Source organism: Sinohyriopsis cumingii, chromosome 17 (assembly GCF_028554795.1).
Source record: "Sinohyriopsis cumingii isolate HCF-2022 chromosome 17, ASM2855479v2, whole genome shotgun sequence".
Classification (NCBI taxonomy): Eukaryota; Metazoa; Mollusca; class Bivalvia; order Unionida; family Unionidae; genus Sinohyriopsis; species Sinohyriopsis cumingii.
The window spans coordinates 36,041,859-36,057,637 of record NC_142977.1 but is presented as its reverse complement, the minus strand read 5'-3'; the positions used below and the strand labels follow the sequence as shown (position 1 = coordinate 36,057,637).

Below are 15,779 nucleotides of genomic sequence, written 5' to 3'. Positions count from 1 at the left end.
CTACTTTGGGTGGGTCGAAAGGGTGGTTTGGAAACGGATTTACGTGTCCGATGGGCTACGGGAGTAGAAGTCGAAGGTAGTGGTGGTGGTGGTGGTGGCAATGGAATGGCTTTGGTCTTCTTTTCTTTTTTCGCTTCTGGTTTCCCTTCTTTCTTTTTCACTTCTGTCGAAGGAGGCGTGGACATCATCTTTTTAACCCAAGCTTTCATTTCTTCTCGTTGGGGTGTAGGGGACGGGGTCAACAAGGATGCTGCAATCTTACTCGAAATGGGAGCTGCTGACGGTGTTTGAAACACTTCGCGCATCTCTTCTTCCTCAGGTCTTTGTGGGGTAGCATCTCTGGTGACCCTTGGGGATGGTAGTGGTGGTAATGATGATGATGGTGCTGGACTTTTCATCAAGGTCTTAAAATCTTTTAGAGTGGGTAAAGCTGTTTCGTCTAAAGCTTTCTGGTGAAAGAGTTGCAGTCTTTGCAAGAGTTGACCGTACTTTTGCGATTTTTCTGTTTCGGACAAATCTTGGCGATCCATCAAGGACTGCAATTCGTGTTGTAACTGGGACATCTCGCTCAAATTGGGATTGGGAGGTAAATGCGGGGTGCGTTGTTCTTGCCACCGATGGTATTCCATCCATCGTTTGTAAGGCACTAAAGCTAGTTTTCGTCCTTCCATGGGGTTGTCAGGGGTCGATTCTGAGATCTTGGGACTTTCGAAGGCCTTTTTATCTTGCTCCCATCAGTCCTCCCAACATGGTTCCCAAGACTCCTTTCAGTATGGGGCCTAACAAGAGAGGCAAAATGCCTCCACGTTGAACCAACATCTTCTTTTTTTGACGAATGGGAATTTTCTTTTGAACCATTTGGCGAAGAACGTGACGATGTTTGCCTAAGCATTGTTTCTGGTGTTTGGACAAAGGGATCGTGCCTTTCAAAACGTTCAAACAACATTCGCACACGGTATCGATGACCTCTTTGGAGGCCGTTTGAATGAGTTTTTTTCGTAGGGGTGGAGAAGCTTTGGACAGGACAGATAACAGGTCCCCATGTTTGGCTAAACGTGGTGGCAGTCCTTTCCTTTTCTTTCCTTGGGGTTTTCTGGAGGGTGACATCTTTGAGTCTTTAGGAGCACCAAAAGAACACTGATACCCTACTCGGTCACAGGCCTTTTTTATACTGGAACGCGTCGCCACTGATTGTCTTTACGGCGTATCAACTTCATGACAGGCATGACACGTCGTGCAGGGGTACGTAACGGACTAAATCGAGTCAGTTCTTGCTTGGACAAATCCAGTAAACTTTGTAACATGCCCGATCTTTCATGGACTTTGATTTTGGGAGAAGGTACTTTGTGAGCAGCAGCCACTGCCGGTAAATTGGAAGGTCCTGCCACTGGGGAAGTTCTTTTGGGGGTCATCAACGGAGAAGTTCTTGGTGTAATCAACGTCTCCAAGTACTCTTCAGTTCCTGGTGACATCAACGGAGAAGTGGACAAATGTGAGGCTGCCGGAGACGCTGTGGCAGGTCGTGGTTTGCGAGTGTAAGGCTGCGTCCTGGCCGCAGTGCCTCTCTTGCGACTAGTTTTCTTCTGTGGACTTTTCTTTTTCTGAGGACTTTTTCTCTGTTTCTTTTTCTGGGGGCTTCTTTTCTTTTTTCGGGGTGGTGTCTGGTAAGAGGAGGGTCCCGCCACTGGAGAAGTTCTTCTCTTTGGGGACCTGGTCTTTTTCTTCTTGGGGCTTCGTTGAACTTTTGTCTTAGGGATAACTTTGGGGGCATTAGGATCCCATCTTAAGAGTGAGCGAATGATGACCCCTCCTAGAGTACCGCTCCCTCCAGGTTTCAAAATGATTTGTTTTTTGGTTTGAGTGTCGATGCGGGGATCGGCCAGTTGGACCAAAGCGACTTTGTTTCGATCGAAAAAGCGTTTGGTTTGATGAGGAATCTGAATGATTCCTTGGAGTAATTGACGTGCCGTCACCGTGAACCATCGTAAGACTTCTTTGAGACTAGCTTCTAAGACACGGGCTCGTGTTTGTGGATCTTTTTCTCGACTGATGCCATACAAGGCACGAATCAATTTGACGGGAAGATGCGACTGAAGGGACGTCATGTTCACACTGTGTGAGACAGACGAAAAAGGGTCTGAGGTTTTTATAGATTTTTTGATGGGGAGTGAAATGAAGTCGAGGACGGAGACGTGTACAGGACAGGCCCTCCGTCTTGGCACCAGTGGTGAAACAAGTGGGTACGAAATCGCAAATCCTCGGGGGTCGTAGGTTTCAAATCGACGAGTAAATAGGCGTGTGGCGTTTGAGTGGCATCGTCGTACGCCTGAGTCAGCCAAGGCGTTCCTAACTGTTTGGCTAAGACTTGCACTTGCGATTTATCTCGAGGGCTTTTAAACAAGACCACGTAATGCGCATTGAGACTGATGGTGCGATGGGCTTTACTTTGTTGAAACAAATTTTGGGTGATGTAAACGACACTGGCATTACGGTGATGCCCTTTGCGCGTGAACCACAATTTAATTTCTTCTTCGTCTTCTCCTAACATGTCGTCGAAAATGACCAAATGGGTTTGACGGGAGTCAGAGACGATGCCGTCGTCTTCTTTAGGAATGCCTTCCACAAACACGATTGAATCGCCTTGACTTTCTCGCAAGAGGCTGTACGCCGATTGCCACTCTTTGTAACACCACACGATCCGTTGAGGGGGTCGATCGATCAAATGATGTTTATGTTCGATCAAACGTTTGACGAATTCGGTTTTGCCTGAACCGCTAGGTCCAGCAATGAGCATGTTAAAGGGATGGCGAAGATACAAAGCCTCCCAACTGGCACGATCTAAGTGTTCGTCGATGACTTTGACAGTAGAGGAAGAGGGAGCAGAGACAGCAGAGGTAGCCATGGTGTGAGAAATGTCACTTGTGACACGAAAAACAAACAAGACAAGAGTTTATATACTTTTTCAGAACACGTTTATTGAATGTTTCAAATATGAACACGAAAGACAAAAATACATACAACCCAAATAGTGATGTACAGGAATATAAAACACAGCAAAGCGATCAAAGTGGAATATAAACAAGTGTCTGTACAACATGTTTTGGGTAACCAAGATGTCCTAGGGACAGTGTGTAATGTTCTTACAGTCTCTACATGAGTTATTGTCACACAAGTGTCCTCCCGGAATGACCTTTCAGGAATGTCCATGACAGTCCTGTCCTGAAGCGAGTGGTTGTTCTCGGTGACGGGTTCTTCTGGCACCGTCACTAACACAGGTTGAAAAGTAACTTTTTTCCTTGAACAACTCTTGTGCATACTGGGCCACTTCTTGGGTCCAAGCCTCAAAACCCCCCTTTTTCCAGTCACGAACATCTGTCCAATGAGGGTGTAAGTCACAAGCTACACACACATCGTCATACACGTCTTGGGTAGCTAAAAGTTGACGAATCTTTTTTTCCTGTTGAGGTCGAGAAGTATCCAGATGAAACCGCAAGGCTTTGAGCAAAAGGAGTTTTTCGTGACCATTTAAGGCCATGGAGGTGGTAAGTACTGATCGTAAAGAGTCCACAAAGAATCGGCTGGTAAACGAAATCCCAAAAAACAAGTCACTAAGACACACACCACTTGTCGTCCCAAATTGAATGGATACAGTTCTTGTAATAATCGATGGTAATGATCCACGGTTTGAATATGGTCATTGAGTTCCTTCCACGGAATCTGTTGGATGACATGTGACATAAGTCGTGGCATGGCAGCCTGTTTTTATAGTCTCTTTGTTTCGGAAACAATACACGTACTTTCTAGCCAGAGATCTTCGTTCTCCAGTAGGGAATCTAAATCTTGCATACTGTAACCGAAACTTCAGAGTTCGTTTAGAAGTTTCCTCTTCCTCTAAGTAGATTCCACGTAAAATATGTTGATAATCCTTTAACTTGTCTTCCTCAATGTATTGCTGTAGGTGAATCTCGAAGTAACCAAAATAATGAACATTTCGATCATTCACTAACTCAAAGTGTTGAACAAGGTCTGACCACTGAAACAATTTCTGACGAATCAGTTCTCTTATACCATTCAGGTACCAGTGGTTAAAGATCTGGTGACGTAACGGATGCAATTGTTCTTTACGTTTGACTTGTATTTTCACCAGCTCTCGGTAAATGCGTTCTCTCAACTCCACAGGCAAAGCACGAATGTTCTCTAGCAAAGTATCCATGAATAGGTCATACTAAATCCTCTTTGGTCTGACACAAGAAATGTACTCTTTGCACAAACATGGTTTCACTTCAGTGTCGAATTTAAATCGTTGAGTCACTAATCTACACATCACAATTCGTTCAGAAGTTTCCTCTTTCACTAAGTTGACATTGTGTTCAAGATGTTGGTAATTCGTTAACTCTTCCTCTGGAATTCGATGCAGTACGTTTACAATGATGTAGGTAGAATCGTCCATACCAAACCAATCCTTTTTAAAACTAGAGGATCGTTGATCAATGTCTGTCCGATGGAACACTTTCAATTGAATCAATCCTTGTATAGCTTTCAGGTACCAGTGGTTCAAACACCGGTGACGTAACGGATGCAATTGTTCTTTACGTTTCACTTGTATTTTGACCAGTTCTCGATAAATGCGTTCTCTCAACTCCACAGGCAAAGCACAAATGTTCTCTTGTAAAGTATCCATGAACAGATTATTATGGTAAGAAGTTACTTCAATGTCTCGGTCCCACTAAGGGTAAGTAATGACAATTCGGTGACCATCGAGCATGTTCTACGTAGGCCGAATCTTGCGGTTCCCAGTGGTGAAGTGTCACATCGCAACTGAAGCACCTGACTTTATCTCCTTCGCCCAAGTAGAAAAATCCGGCTCTGGCTAATTCTTCGGGGGTCGGTCCTCCCAGATACTTAGGCCATTTTCCTTTGAACGATTGAAGACGATTTTCAAAGTCGCAGTATTCCGACAAACGCACAGGAAACGAATATTCGTCTTTCACAGGTTCGTTTCGATGAGGGTTGAGTGACATGGGTAGGAGTTTGCTCAGGGCTGGATGACATCCGTAGGGAGGCAAACGTGAAGGTCGACATTCCCCTTTAAACCCGGTAAAATGTCTAAGAGGACGAGCGGCATCGCTTTCGCATCCCTCAGGTTTGACACGCACAGCATCACTTTCCATGATAGGGGCAGTGAGAACAAAGTTCCCATGATGCTTTACGGCATCGCTCAGGTCACAAGGTACAGCATCGTATCCATCGCAAGGCTCACAATCGCACTCGTCTGCAAACTCCGTTACGCAATTACAATGGTAACCACATGGACAATCGCAGTTTCCTTCCGGACATTTTCCGTCGCAATGCATGGGTCTTATCCATCCAATATTAGTCACACTAGAGGAAGATACAACTTTTTTACAATCCCCAAACTGGAACGATGCCTCTTTCAAAGTATTCATCTTGTTCGCTCGGTCTTGGTAGTCACGATGAACTATCGATCTTGCCTAGGGTTCCTTTTTATATACAGACCAATACCAACGTGACCGTACGGTAAGGTGAAATGATTGGGAAGTCGAACTCGCTTCTGGTACACGATTTGATAGACTTTTTCCAAGGGTTGACTGACGATGTGGTGAGTGGGTAAACGTACAATCTTGTTCGGTTGATAGGTGGTCACTTTAAAGTTTCCATCCTCTCCCGATTGCAAGGCTTCTTTCAATACCCCAAAGTTGACCACTCGACTGGTACGATAATTCAGAGTCAGTCCTTTCACTTTGCACGTCGTGTGCACTTCTCCTTGTTTGTCCCGGTATTCGTAGCCGTAATTTTTGGGACCGCCACTGACGAAACTTAGAATCTTGTCGTCGGGATGCTCGTCTGTCCAGGCTCCTAAACGGTCTCCTTCGATGTTAGGGTGATGTTGAATCGGGTGATGGATGTAAATGCAACTGTCCGTGTCAAAGTACAGGACGCGTTCTTCTAACAGTTCTAAAGCTTCGTACAATTTTAAGCGAGCATGGGCTGTCACGTAAGCCGCAATGATGACATTTCCAAAAGGGTCGTCTTGTACAAAGTCCAGATCTTCTTCGTAATTGACCAAGATCAAATCCTCGCGAACGACGTCCACGTGTTTCATGTATTTGGTTTTGTCGTGAATCATCTGGAAGTAGCGGGAAGGTTCTGTCAAATATTCCGTCTTGGGTAAACACGGTCGTTGTGCCATTTTACCCCACAAGCAATTTAACATCACTTTGGCAAACGATCGCCTGCCTTCGTTTTTCTCGATGTGGTCTAAAGTGATGCCTTCTTGTTCGTAGTATTTCTCTTTGAATTGTATTTGGTCTTCGGGAGTGTGACACCAGGAAGGATAGCCGCTGGCTTCTTGCTTCAGTTTCAAAAAGGCATCCACGTAGTCGGCGAAAATGCCTTTCTGAGTAGGGTCACCCTTGTGGTATTGTTGTGTCTTGGGAAAGTGGCAAATTTCGTACACTTCTAACAGTTGGTATCCCATGTCCAGAGCTTTGAACAATTCTACGCTGACCCAGGTTCCCGTCAAGGCCCGTTCTTCCTGGCTGTGCTGACAAGGTTGGTCTTGGTTGCACGTTTCGGCACAAGTACGGCACAAGGGAAACATCAGTTTGCCTTGACAATGGTGAGGTAAGACGGGATGGTATAGGTTCGTGGGAGGCAAAACTTTACACTTGATCAAGCCTTCGTATTGTCGAATGTTTTTCAGGTCGATGTGTTCCGTGAACAATTGCGGGTGCCCTACAGGAAAGCGACAATATTTGCACACGTAGGGATACAGCGAACACACGTCCAAGTATTTGATTTCTTCTCCTTTCTCTTCGTCGGCTTGGTACAGCAAACAGGTGGCATTGGTCCTTCCTCCGTACAAACTATCCCTCGGGTTCAGCGGGTCCATGAACTGGTAACTTTCCACGAGGCGTTTAAACTCGGGATCGGTTTTCATACGGTGATCGTACTCGTGTTCCCACATTTCCACCACTTGGTATCCTTGCTGTTCTAACTTTAGGCGACGCTGACAAGTGTCCTGGTACAAGTCTTCCATGGTTCGTTGCAAAAACTGATTTTTAGTGCCACGGTCAGGGTAACAAACAGGACATCCGTGAAATAAGCAACCGTTAAACTCGTACACGATCTTGGGGTTTTCTAAGTCCCAGCCATCGACCGAATACGTTCCGATGGTCTTTTCGCCCCCTCCGTTGCGAGCATGCTGAATCCACTTGTCTTCCTTGTCGCACAAGTAATGTAACCAACGTAGGGCTTTGACCGAGTATTGACGTTTGACAAAGTGGGTCGTTTGAGGACTGATGACAGCCACGGTCTTTTCAGGCATGAATCGTTGTCGATACACTAAGGAACACGCTTTGGCAATGGTGCAAGCTTCTTTCAAAGGATCGACCCCTCGGTGTTCCATGAACAGTTCTCGAAATTTTCCACAGCAACGCCGTAAAATGTCCACGTCGGAACGACAATACTTTAGCATTTCTTCCTGAAAGTCGAAAGGGTCCGAGGCGTGAATCTGGTACCAAGCGTAGAAAGCTTCTCGTTGTTCGGTACGCATGTTGTCGGGGTCGTAATAGTGAGCCTCTGGTAAATGGGGTAGACCGGCATGTTGATTGGCTTCCGTATTGAAAAAGTGTGGAAAGTACCCTTTAGCCATTTCTGTCATTCCAAACGTTTTAGGCATTCGACTCAAAGGCATGGCCAAATAGCTCATCGAATCTTTAAACTGTACTTGTCCCACTTGCATGAAAATGATTTTGGCTCCGTTCAAAGTCACTTTAGGACGCTCGGTGCCTTGTTCCGTATAGTATCTGAGAAGAAACTGTCCATCGTATCCGGAGAAATTGTGAGCCATCACCGTGGCATGACGATGACAATCTCCGTAACGTTCGATGTCCTCTTGGCTCCACGTCTTGTCGACGGGGTCTAAGACCCATTGGGCAAAATCGGCTAACGTGTTTGGTCCCCGAAAGATTTTTTCACGCCCTCCGGGAATCTTGCTACAGTGAGGGCAATGACTGAAGATAGGTTCTTGAATGCACTTCTCGCACGCTCGATGAGCCACGCAAAAATTAGGAATGTGAATGCCGGTCTCTTGCATGCATTCGAAATCGAAAAAGATGAAATTGCCTTTCTTCTTGTGACCGTCCTCTTTCTCTGGTGGGGGTTGGTATTTTTGCACGTAACATTCGTGTTCCAAGTCCACGATGTGGTGACAAATGTGACATTTTTTCTTTCCTGAACATACGTGTGCCTTGGTATTATTGGTACGTATGCCTTGTCCACACGTAGGGCACAATCTCAGGAGCTGACAAGCGCATTTCTTCTGTGAACCTTGCGTCTTCAAATGTTGTTGGTAACAGGTAGGGCTGACAAACGTGCGCAGACAAGTGGAACAAGGCACTGGTTCTTCGCTCAGACAGGGTGGAGAGGCCAAACATCCTGAGCATTTCCATCCACAATGTTTGTGTTGCTCTCGATTATTATAACCATAGTCACATTTCTCACAATAATAAGCATATCCCAGGAATCCAGTGATACTGGTAATGGTATCGAAATGGTCATCGTGATGATAAAGGTGAATGTATTTTCCGTCCTTAAAATCTTGGCCTCGAAACGACAGAGGTCCGCGCACTTCTTGAGGGTGCACTTTCAAGGTGTATCGTGGAGCTAGGGCATCTTGCAATTTTTGCATCTCAGGAATGCCACAGGGTGTGTCTTTGGACAGTCCGGCTTGTTGTAACAAGAGTTCTGCTTCGTTTCGTTGTTTGGCTCGGTCGGAACGTTGAATAGTGTCCCAGGTTCTTTTCCATTCTACCGTGTCGTTCTTGTTGGCATAGGTTCGTCCCACCACGATGGCACGGGCTAAACACATCTGGTCATGAGGGTTGTTAATTCGGACGAGACTCTTTTTGGTGTTGCGAAGGTCGTCCACCAATAACATCTTTTTGCGTCCTGTCCCTTGAGGAGGAGAGACGTGGGTCATGTCCAGTGTGGCTTTACCATCGGTGATGTCAAACTGATCATTAGATTGTTGTACGTGTTGAATCTTGTCCATGACTTTGGAAGCAGTCAATTCTGCAGGGGTGCTAAACTCGATCCAAACAGGGGATTTCAAACCGTCGTGTTGTATGGAAAGTCTCAAGCGATCGTCTTCTTTGGGTTGACATTGTCGCTTGAGTGCAGTGAGCAAAGAATCCCACACCTCGGTGATGAACACTTCTGCTTTCTCTAACGGCACTTCAGCCTTGAAATCTTTAAACTTCACCGTGTATTTGTAAGCCGTAGTTCTAAATTTTCTAGAGGAGCGCTTTTCCGTCTCTCGAATGGAATAGTACTTTTCAGGGTTGACTAAGGGTGGTGAACTTGGTTTAGAGGGTTGGGATTCTGGTTCACTCATGTCCTCTTCAAAATCACTGGCATGAATTTGTGCCAAGATTTCAGCCCTGGTACGAGGCGATAGATCACGTTTCTGCCTCTTACTTTCTTCTTCTTCTTTCTTCTCGAATGAATGGGATCGTTTCATCTTGAAAGCAAAAAGTCAAATGACTCAAGTTCAAACACCATAAACTACTTTATAGTCATAGCAGACCAGGGTATATAAAAGGGTGTGTGTCTTGTCCTTTCACTATTCATTTCACTCTCAAGCCGAGCACAACGATGGAAGAGACTAACCAGATGGAACGTTTCGTCAGAGCTTTGCGAGGGGTCATTAGAAAATTCTCTTCAGACCAGCCGACGGACTACTCTCCTTCCTTTAGAGATAAAAGTCAAGATACTTGCTATATCTGTCAGAAGAAAGGGCATTGGTCTTCAGAGTGTCCAGACCGTCAAAAAAGAAAAAAAACAGGGGATAAAAAAGACAAAAGTCAAGATACCTGTTATTATTGTCAAGAAAAAGGACATTGGTCTCCAGATTGCCCAAAAAAGAAACAAGAGGAGTCAGAAGAAAAGAGGAATTCTTCAGAAGAAGAGAGGGATTCTTCAGAGGAAGAGAGGGATTCTTCTAAGGAAGAAAGAAGACAGGTGAAGAAAAAGAAACAGGAGAAAAAAAGAAGAAGGGAAGAAAGCGAGGAGGAAGAAGAAGAGGAAAAGAGTGTGACGGTGAAGAAATTCAAAAAACAGAGAGACTAAACAAGGAGAAAAGAAGAAATCAATGAACTTTTTATTAAAGTGTTGAGTTGTGAATTGTCAATTGGATTGTAAAAAATGGAGAAAAGAATAAATGAATGATATAAGGTAAGAGTCTTTGAGTTTTGATTTTAAAATAAGAAGCTACACTCACGCACTCATACACAGACACGTACTATAAGGGTAAAATGGGTGAGTTTTTTTTTTTTTGAGTTATTGGCAAATTGAAATTGTATTTCTTTTCGAGAAATGTGGGTGGCCCTGAAAAGGGCCTTTTTTTCTTTATGGTGCAGGGGTGAGTTTAAGCAATCAATTTTAACTGCCTTAAGCCTTTGCCACGGCCAAGGCCTACTTCTGGACTGCGTAATGATGATAATGATTGGGTTGAAATCACTAAGGGTGGTACGGTAGACTTAGTCACAGGGTTGACATGTTTGGCTCGGGAAGGTCGTATTCTCTTCGGTCGTGATAAAGAAGTCTGATACATTTGTTTCAGACTTCTTAACTCCGCTAAAATGTCCAACAGTACCGTGACCGTTTGATTTTCACCCTCTTGTTTCTTTGCTGCTACTTCTTCGTGCTGTTGTTTTTTTCTTACCTCTTCTTCTTGTTGCTGTTGCTGTAGGAGAAAAGCCTGTTCCGCTTCCTTTTGTCGTTGTATAAATTTCTCCAATTCTTCTTTCTGTCTCTGTCTAAAATTCTCCACTTGCGGTAATGAAGAAGGTAACGAAGGTTCCGGAACAAATTCTTGCGAGGAGAGAAAATCCACAAAATCCCAATTCACCTCTTCTGAAAGTAAGTCCGGGTTCCCTTGGGCGGTCTCCCCTGCTGGTGCACCCCATTGGATCGTTTTCTGAGTTTCCGTCATGTTGAATCACTGTCGCATAGATTGACTGCACACAAGCGCTAGCGAATCTATATAGACTACGTGACGTCACAGACTGCTCTCTTCGGATTGGATGCGGGCTGACTGAATTCTGTAACGCGTGTTCGGATTGGTGAATGAACTCAATCCGTTTCAATCCTTTCTGTCCCTATAAATAAGCGCAGTTCACTGCATTGATTCACCTATTCTCGGAGCCTCAACATGTGGACCGACGTTGAATCTTCAACCCTTGTGTCAACAATGATGTTCAGGACGGACATGCTCATGTATGTCCGATCCAAGTGGACCGTTGTCTACAGGACCAACAGCAGTCTGTGGATAAGAAGAGTCTATATAGAGAGACAAGGTTGCCTCAAAAGGACTCTGATGTATGGCCCTGCTGTAAGACGAAGTTTGAGGACAAGAAGATGTCGCAAATGCCCTTTATGTTAAGGGCATATTAACATAAACCAAAGGCCCTTTTCAGGGCCAGCCATATTTCTCGAAAAGAGATAGTCTTTAAATTGCCTACCCCTTTTTTTAAAAAAATTTTTTAAAAAAAAAAATCCCATGTTAAATTCCCCTTGTCCGTAGAGTGACCCACGATTTATCGCCATGTTAAATTCCCCTTGTCCGTAAAGTGACCCACGATTTTTTGCCATGTTAATTCCCCTTGTCCGTAATCTGACCCACGATTTTTCGCCATGTTAAATTTCCATTGTCCGTAAACTGACCCAGGGGTGTTTTTAATGCTAATTCCCATTGTCCGTAAAGTGCCCCCTTTAACTACTGACATCATTTACTAAGATCACTCTACAAATATACTGCTGTCATAGGACCATCAGGTCTGTCGTCTTTAACTACCACACACGTTCCGTACAAAATATTAATGCGCTGGTCTGTGCCAATATATGTTTCATCCAGGCTGACGACATGTACCATTCTCCATAATAGGGGAAATACGGATAGATACATAACAAGTGTGTATTTTTCCCCAACTGCATTGTTAAACTTGATTTATGTACGAAAATCTTGCCTTTACTACAGGGAACATACTGTAAGCTGAGGAATGAACCAAGGTAACAGTATTATGAACATATTAAACAATATAATCGATGTGTAGTTTCTACCAAGTTCTTAAAAGGTTTCTAGAAATTCAGATGGTCTTCCTGCAGTGAGGACAAAAGTGCGGATTTTCATCTAGATGAATTAAACATTTAAAAGTCCTTCAATGGATACCAGTGTTGCAGATGATGGAAAAGTGCTTGATACAAATTTGTCTATTTCTATTAGATGCGTGCGCGTGTGTGTGTGTGTGTTTGTGTGTGTGTGTGTCCTGAAGTCCTGGAGAGATAAGTATTAAAAGGAACACAATATCATAGACATTGAACTTTGGCCTTTGCGCGTCATCGAAATAATTCAGTTGACTTTATCTTTTCAGTCTTAAATTTGACGGCAATTCCAAGAAGGTGCTTCGGATTTTGTGAAAATCTTGACAACATGAACGATTGCCTAAAATGGGAACAATGTGAATCAGGAAACTTCGTGAGTTGATCTTTTTAGCCAGTATGTTTTCGATGTCAGTGAGATTACCAATCATGTCTATCCTGAATATTTATTTCAAAATCAAATTTTATATACATTTAATAATACCTAATTATCACACTTGTGAAACTTTGCCTATAATCTTCACAATTTTTATAACTCTGCGTTCCTCAAAGGAGAAGAATCCTGATATTTAATCTGGAATTTCAATTTAAGTACTGGGTAAGAAGCAACTACTTTATTCGCAATGTTGGGGATATTTGGCTGCCTTAAAGCAATATAGAACCTTTCAGTATACAAAGGAAGGCCTCCCTTTGGCTTCATTAGGACTGACATAAGCAAACGTCAGCTACTCATATATGCTCGGAACATAACGGCTTGCATTTCGTACAGAATCGTTATTTTAATCTTTTTACCTTTATAATTTAGATATTTTTCTTACCAATGCTATTTTCGCTTGACGGCTTTATTGATTGATGAAAATCGTGCCTCAGATTTATACGTATATCACTTACTTGTCTTCTGTCTAAAAACTGATTTATATTACAAACAGTGTATGCAAGAAAATGAAAGGAGTTATCCGATAGTAAATAAAAGGTAGAAAAACTACCAAAACAAGGGACACAACATTCTTTTGAACGTCCCATTCAAAACCGGTTTCTAGATTTATACTTATACTGTACACAATAAATATTTTAGATTCCAAGATTTGAATCAAGCCTAATTTTTTTAAATCCAGTGATACTAGTCTACATCAAAAGAGCGTAATTCTTCTACAATAAAACTTCTGCGCACGGTCATCTACTGGAGTCAAATTATAAATATAAATCAAGTCCAAAATCGTGATTGCATCGGCGGTCCATACCGGGTCAGTAGCATGACGTTTTCCAATTTCCAGTTCTCCCGGCTCATACTGACAAATAATCAGATTGTCCTCGACTAATTCCATTGCTGGTGTCTTCACCTTGTGTGACCGCGATAGTTTACTTCCGCATCGCGCCGGAAGGTCTTATACCCGTCGCACGTGATGTTTCATAATTTAACATGGCTATGACCTGGGTAAAGTCAAGTCATGCACTCGCGAGATCGACCAGGAATCAATAATTCCAACACGTTCTGATATCCAAATAATCATTCAACAAGTGTAAAGTTCAATTATTCAACGATGGCTTGATCACGATGTACGCTGATATGTCCACCACGAACACGTACATGGTGCTTCGCAAACAATGCAGCATAAGGCGAGAGAAAACCTGCATGATCTGCGCCATGTAAACGATCCACATGTATAATACTTTTAAATGCGTCTGCGACACTTGCTGAATCCTTAGACGTTTACGGCTGTCAACATCTACGACGGTTAATGCGTTTTTGTATGTGCGCGTACTTGGTCAGGTGTGAGAAATAAAATAAAAGATTTGTGAACTTTGTTACGAGTCCTCACATCAACCATCAAATCTTTCTTGGCTCAGGCAAATAAATCTGCCACAACGCTTATTTGGCCAGTCACGCTCGAGCGATATCGCGGATAACTTTCAAGCGGCTGCTTCATAGTTCCATATCCGCTTGGACTGTTGAATATCGCAGACAGTTTCGTGTCTTAGATATAACGTGGCATCGCGTTAGCCTTAATTCCTCCCCATACGCTCAAGATCCCAATAGCTTCATTGTGTGTTTATTGCACTTGACCTAATATCCAATCAAGGCTGTTATAGGGTCTCCATAACTCCCTTGTGATTTGGTCGAACGATGGCACAACCTGGAACGTTATTTGCATTCCCTAAACGCGTGCGGTATTGAATCAATCATTGAGATCCGACAAAGGATTTTGTTGGTGACCGGCTTAGATTCATTAAAACATTTTTATGTACACTCACTGACTGACATCTTGATTGAATCTCAGCAGTACACGGTTGACATCATATAGTAGTCGCTTAGTACAGTTCTCTTCGTTGGCACGAAGATATAGATCAGGTACCTCAGAACTATGCGTGCAAGATCCGGAGGGCACGGTTACAATATTACACCAGATTTTGTCAGGATAAACTCGACGATTCAGGTTACTCTAAAGTGTGACCTCGGGTACAGTTCAGGTTCATAGAATATTGCGTCGCAGGGTAACATATTAATCTTGCTCTCTCTGAATACGCCCAGGGTGATCTTTGTCTATTACTTCGCGGCGCCCGTGTTATCTTCCATGTAACAATCCACAGGTGATGCATCTTATGCACCTTCGTTCTTTCCCTCGTGTGGTCATACACGGATCGGCATCAAAACATCGAAACAGGTCTGAAGATTTTTCAGCATGACTTCACCACTTTGTACCCGATCTAGTCCGAGGTCGACGTGTAACTGATGTCCCTGTCGACAGTTACAGATGAATTAATGTGATTCTCTCGGACAAGACTTATTGGAGCGCTCCGGTGGTCGAATGATGGTCATTTTTGGAAAACCTAAAGTCTTTTTTCAATCTCGTGGTTTTACAAACTCGTAATTGAAGAGTAATATTAATATAATGTCATGTCACGAAGTTAAGGTTTGTCTTACGCAAAACCAGCTTGCAAAACAAAAAGCGTGGCAACAAATGACTGTGGGGTCTTCATGAAACTTTCCTGGACAAACGTGACCGGTACTTGACCGAAAATGTCCCCGTATAGCTAGCCCATACGCAACTTGATCAGCATTTGACTGCTAAACAAAAGAAAACCTCTGAAACATTTAAGTCATCGAAGTCTTGGGTTACACATATTCAACTGAGTGGTTGAATATTTCCATTTCCATTCCTCGAGACGACTCCAACACTGTTGGTGACTACAGCTTTCGCTGTTGCAAAAGAGGCCGTCGGAACCGCATCGAATGCGCTGAAAAAGGAAATGTATTCCGCTAACCGGACGGACTTAGAGTCGAAAGGATAAGACTGGGGCTTTGATTATGACATCGCCGTTGAAGATTTCGTAAGCGTATCCATTATCATTTTTGATTTACTCACAAATGACAATGTCAATCAAACTCTCCGGGATGATTCTGCGTCGATGATTCAACACGCATGAGAAACCGTTGTCGACATGTCTAATTCGTCAGCATGATCTGGAATTACACGAGGCCGTATACATCGCAAATTCCTCGACATCTTTTATATTGTCACTCGTAAGGGCTTGCACCGCCATGTGAAGCTGTTAATTATCTACACAGCACGTAACCAGCGCCTGCCCGACACCGC

The 15,779-nt window shown here is 43.6% G+C and overlaps 1 protein-coding gene across 1 annotated transcript in view; it reads left to right on the top strand.

The window, feature by feature from the left end:
• The window catches only part of LOC149778424 (uncharacterized), a 166,654-nt gene that overhangs the window by 102,825 nt on the left and 48,050 nt on the right, over positions 1-15,779 (top strand). Inside the window, exon 7 of the mRNA XM_089939250.1 lies at positions 12,456-12,559. Within this exon, the coding sequence (XP_089795376.1) occupies positions 12,456-12,559 (104 nt within the window). The remainder of the gene's footprint in view (positions 1-12,455; positions 12,560-15,779) is intronic.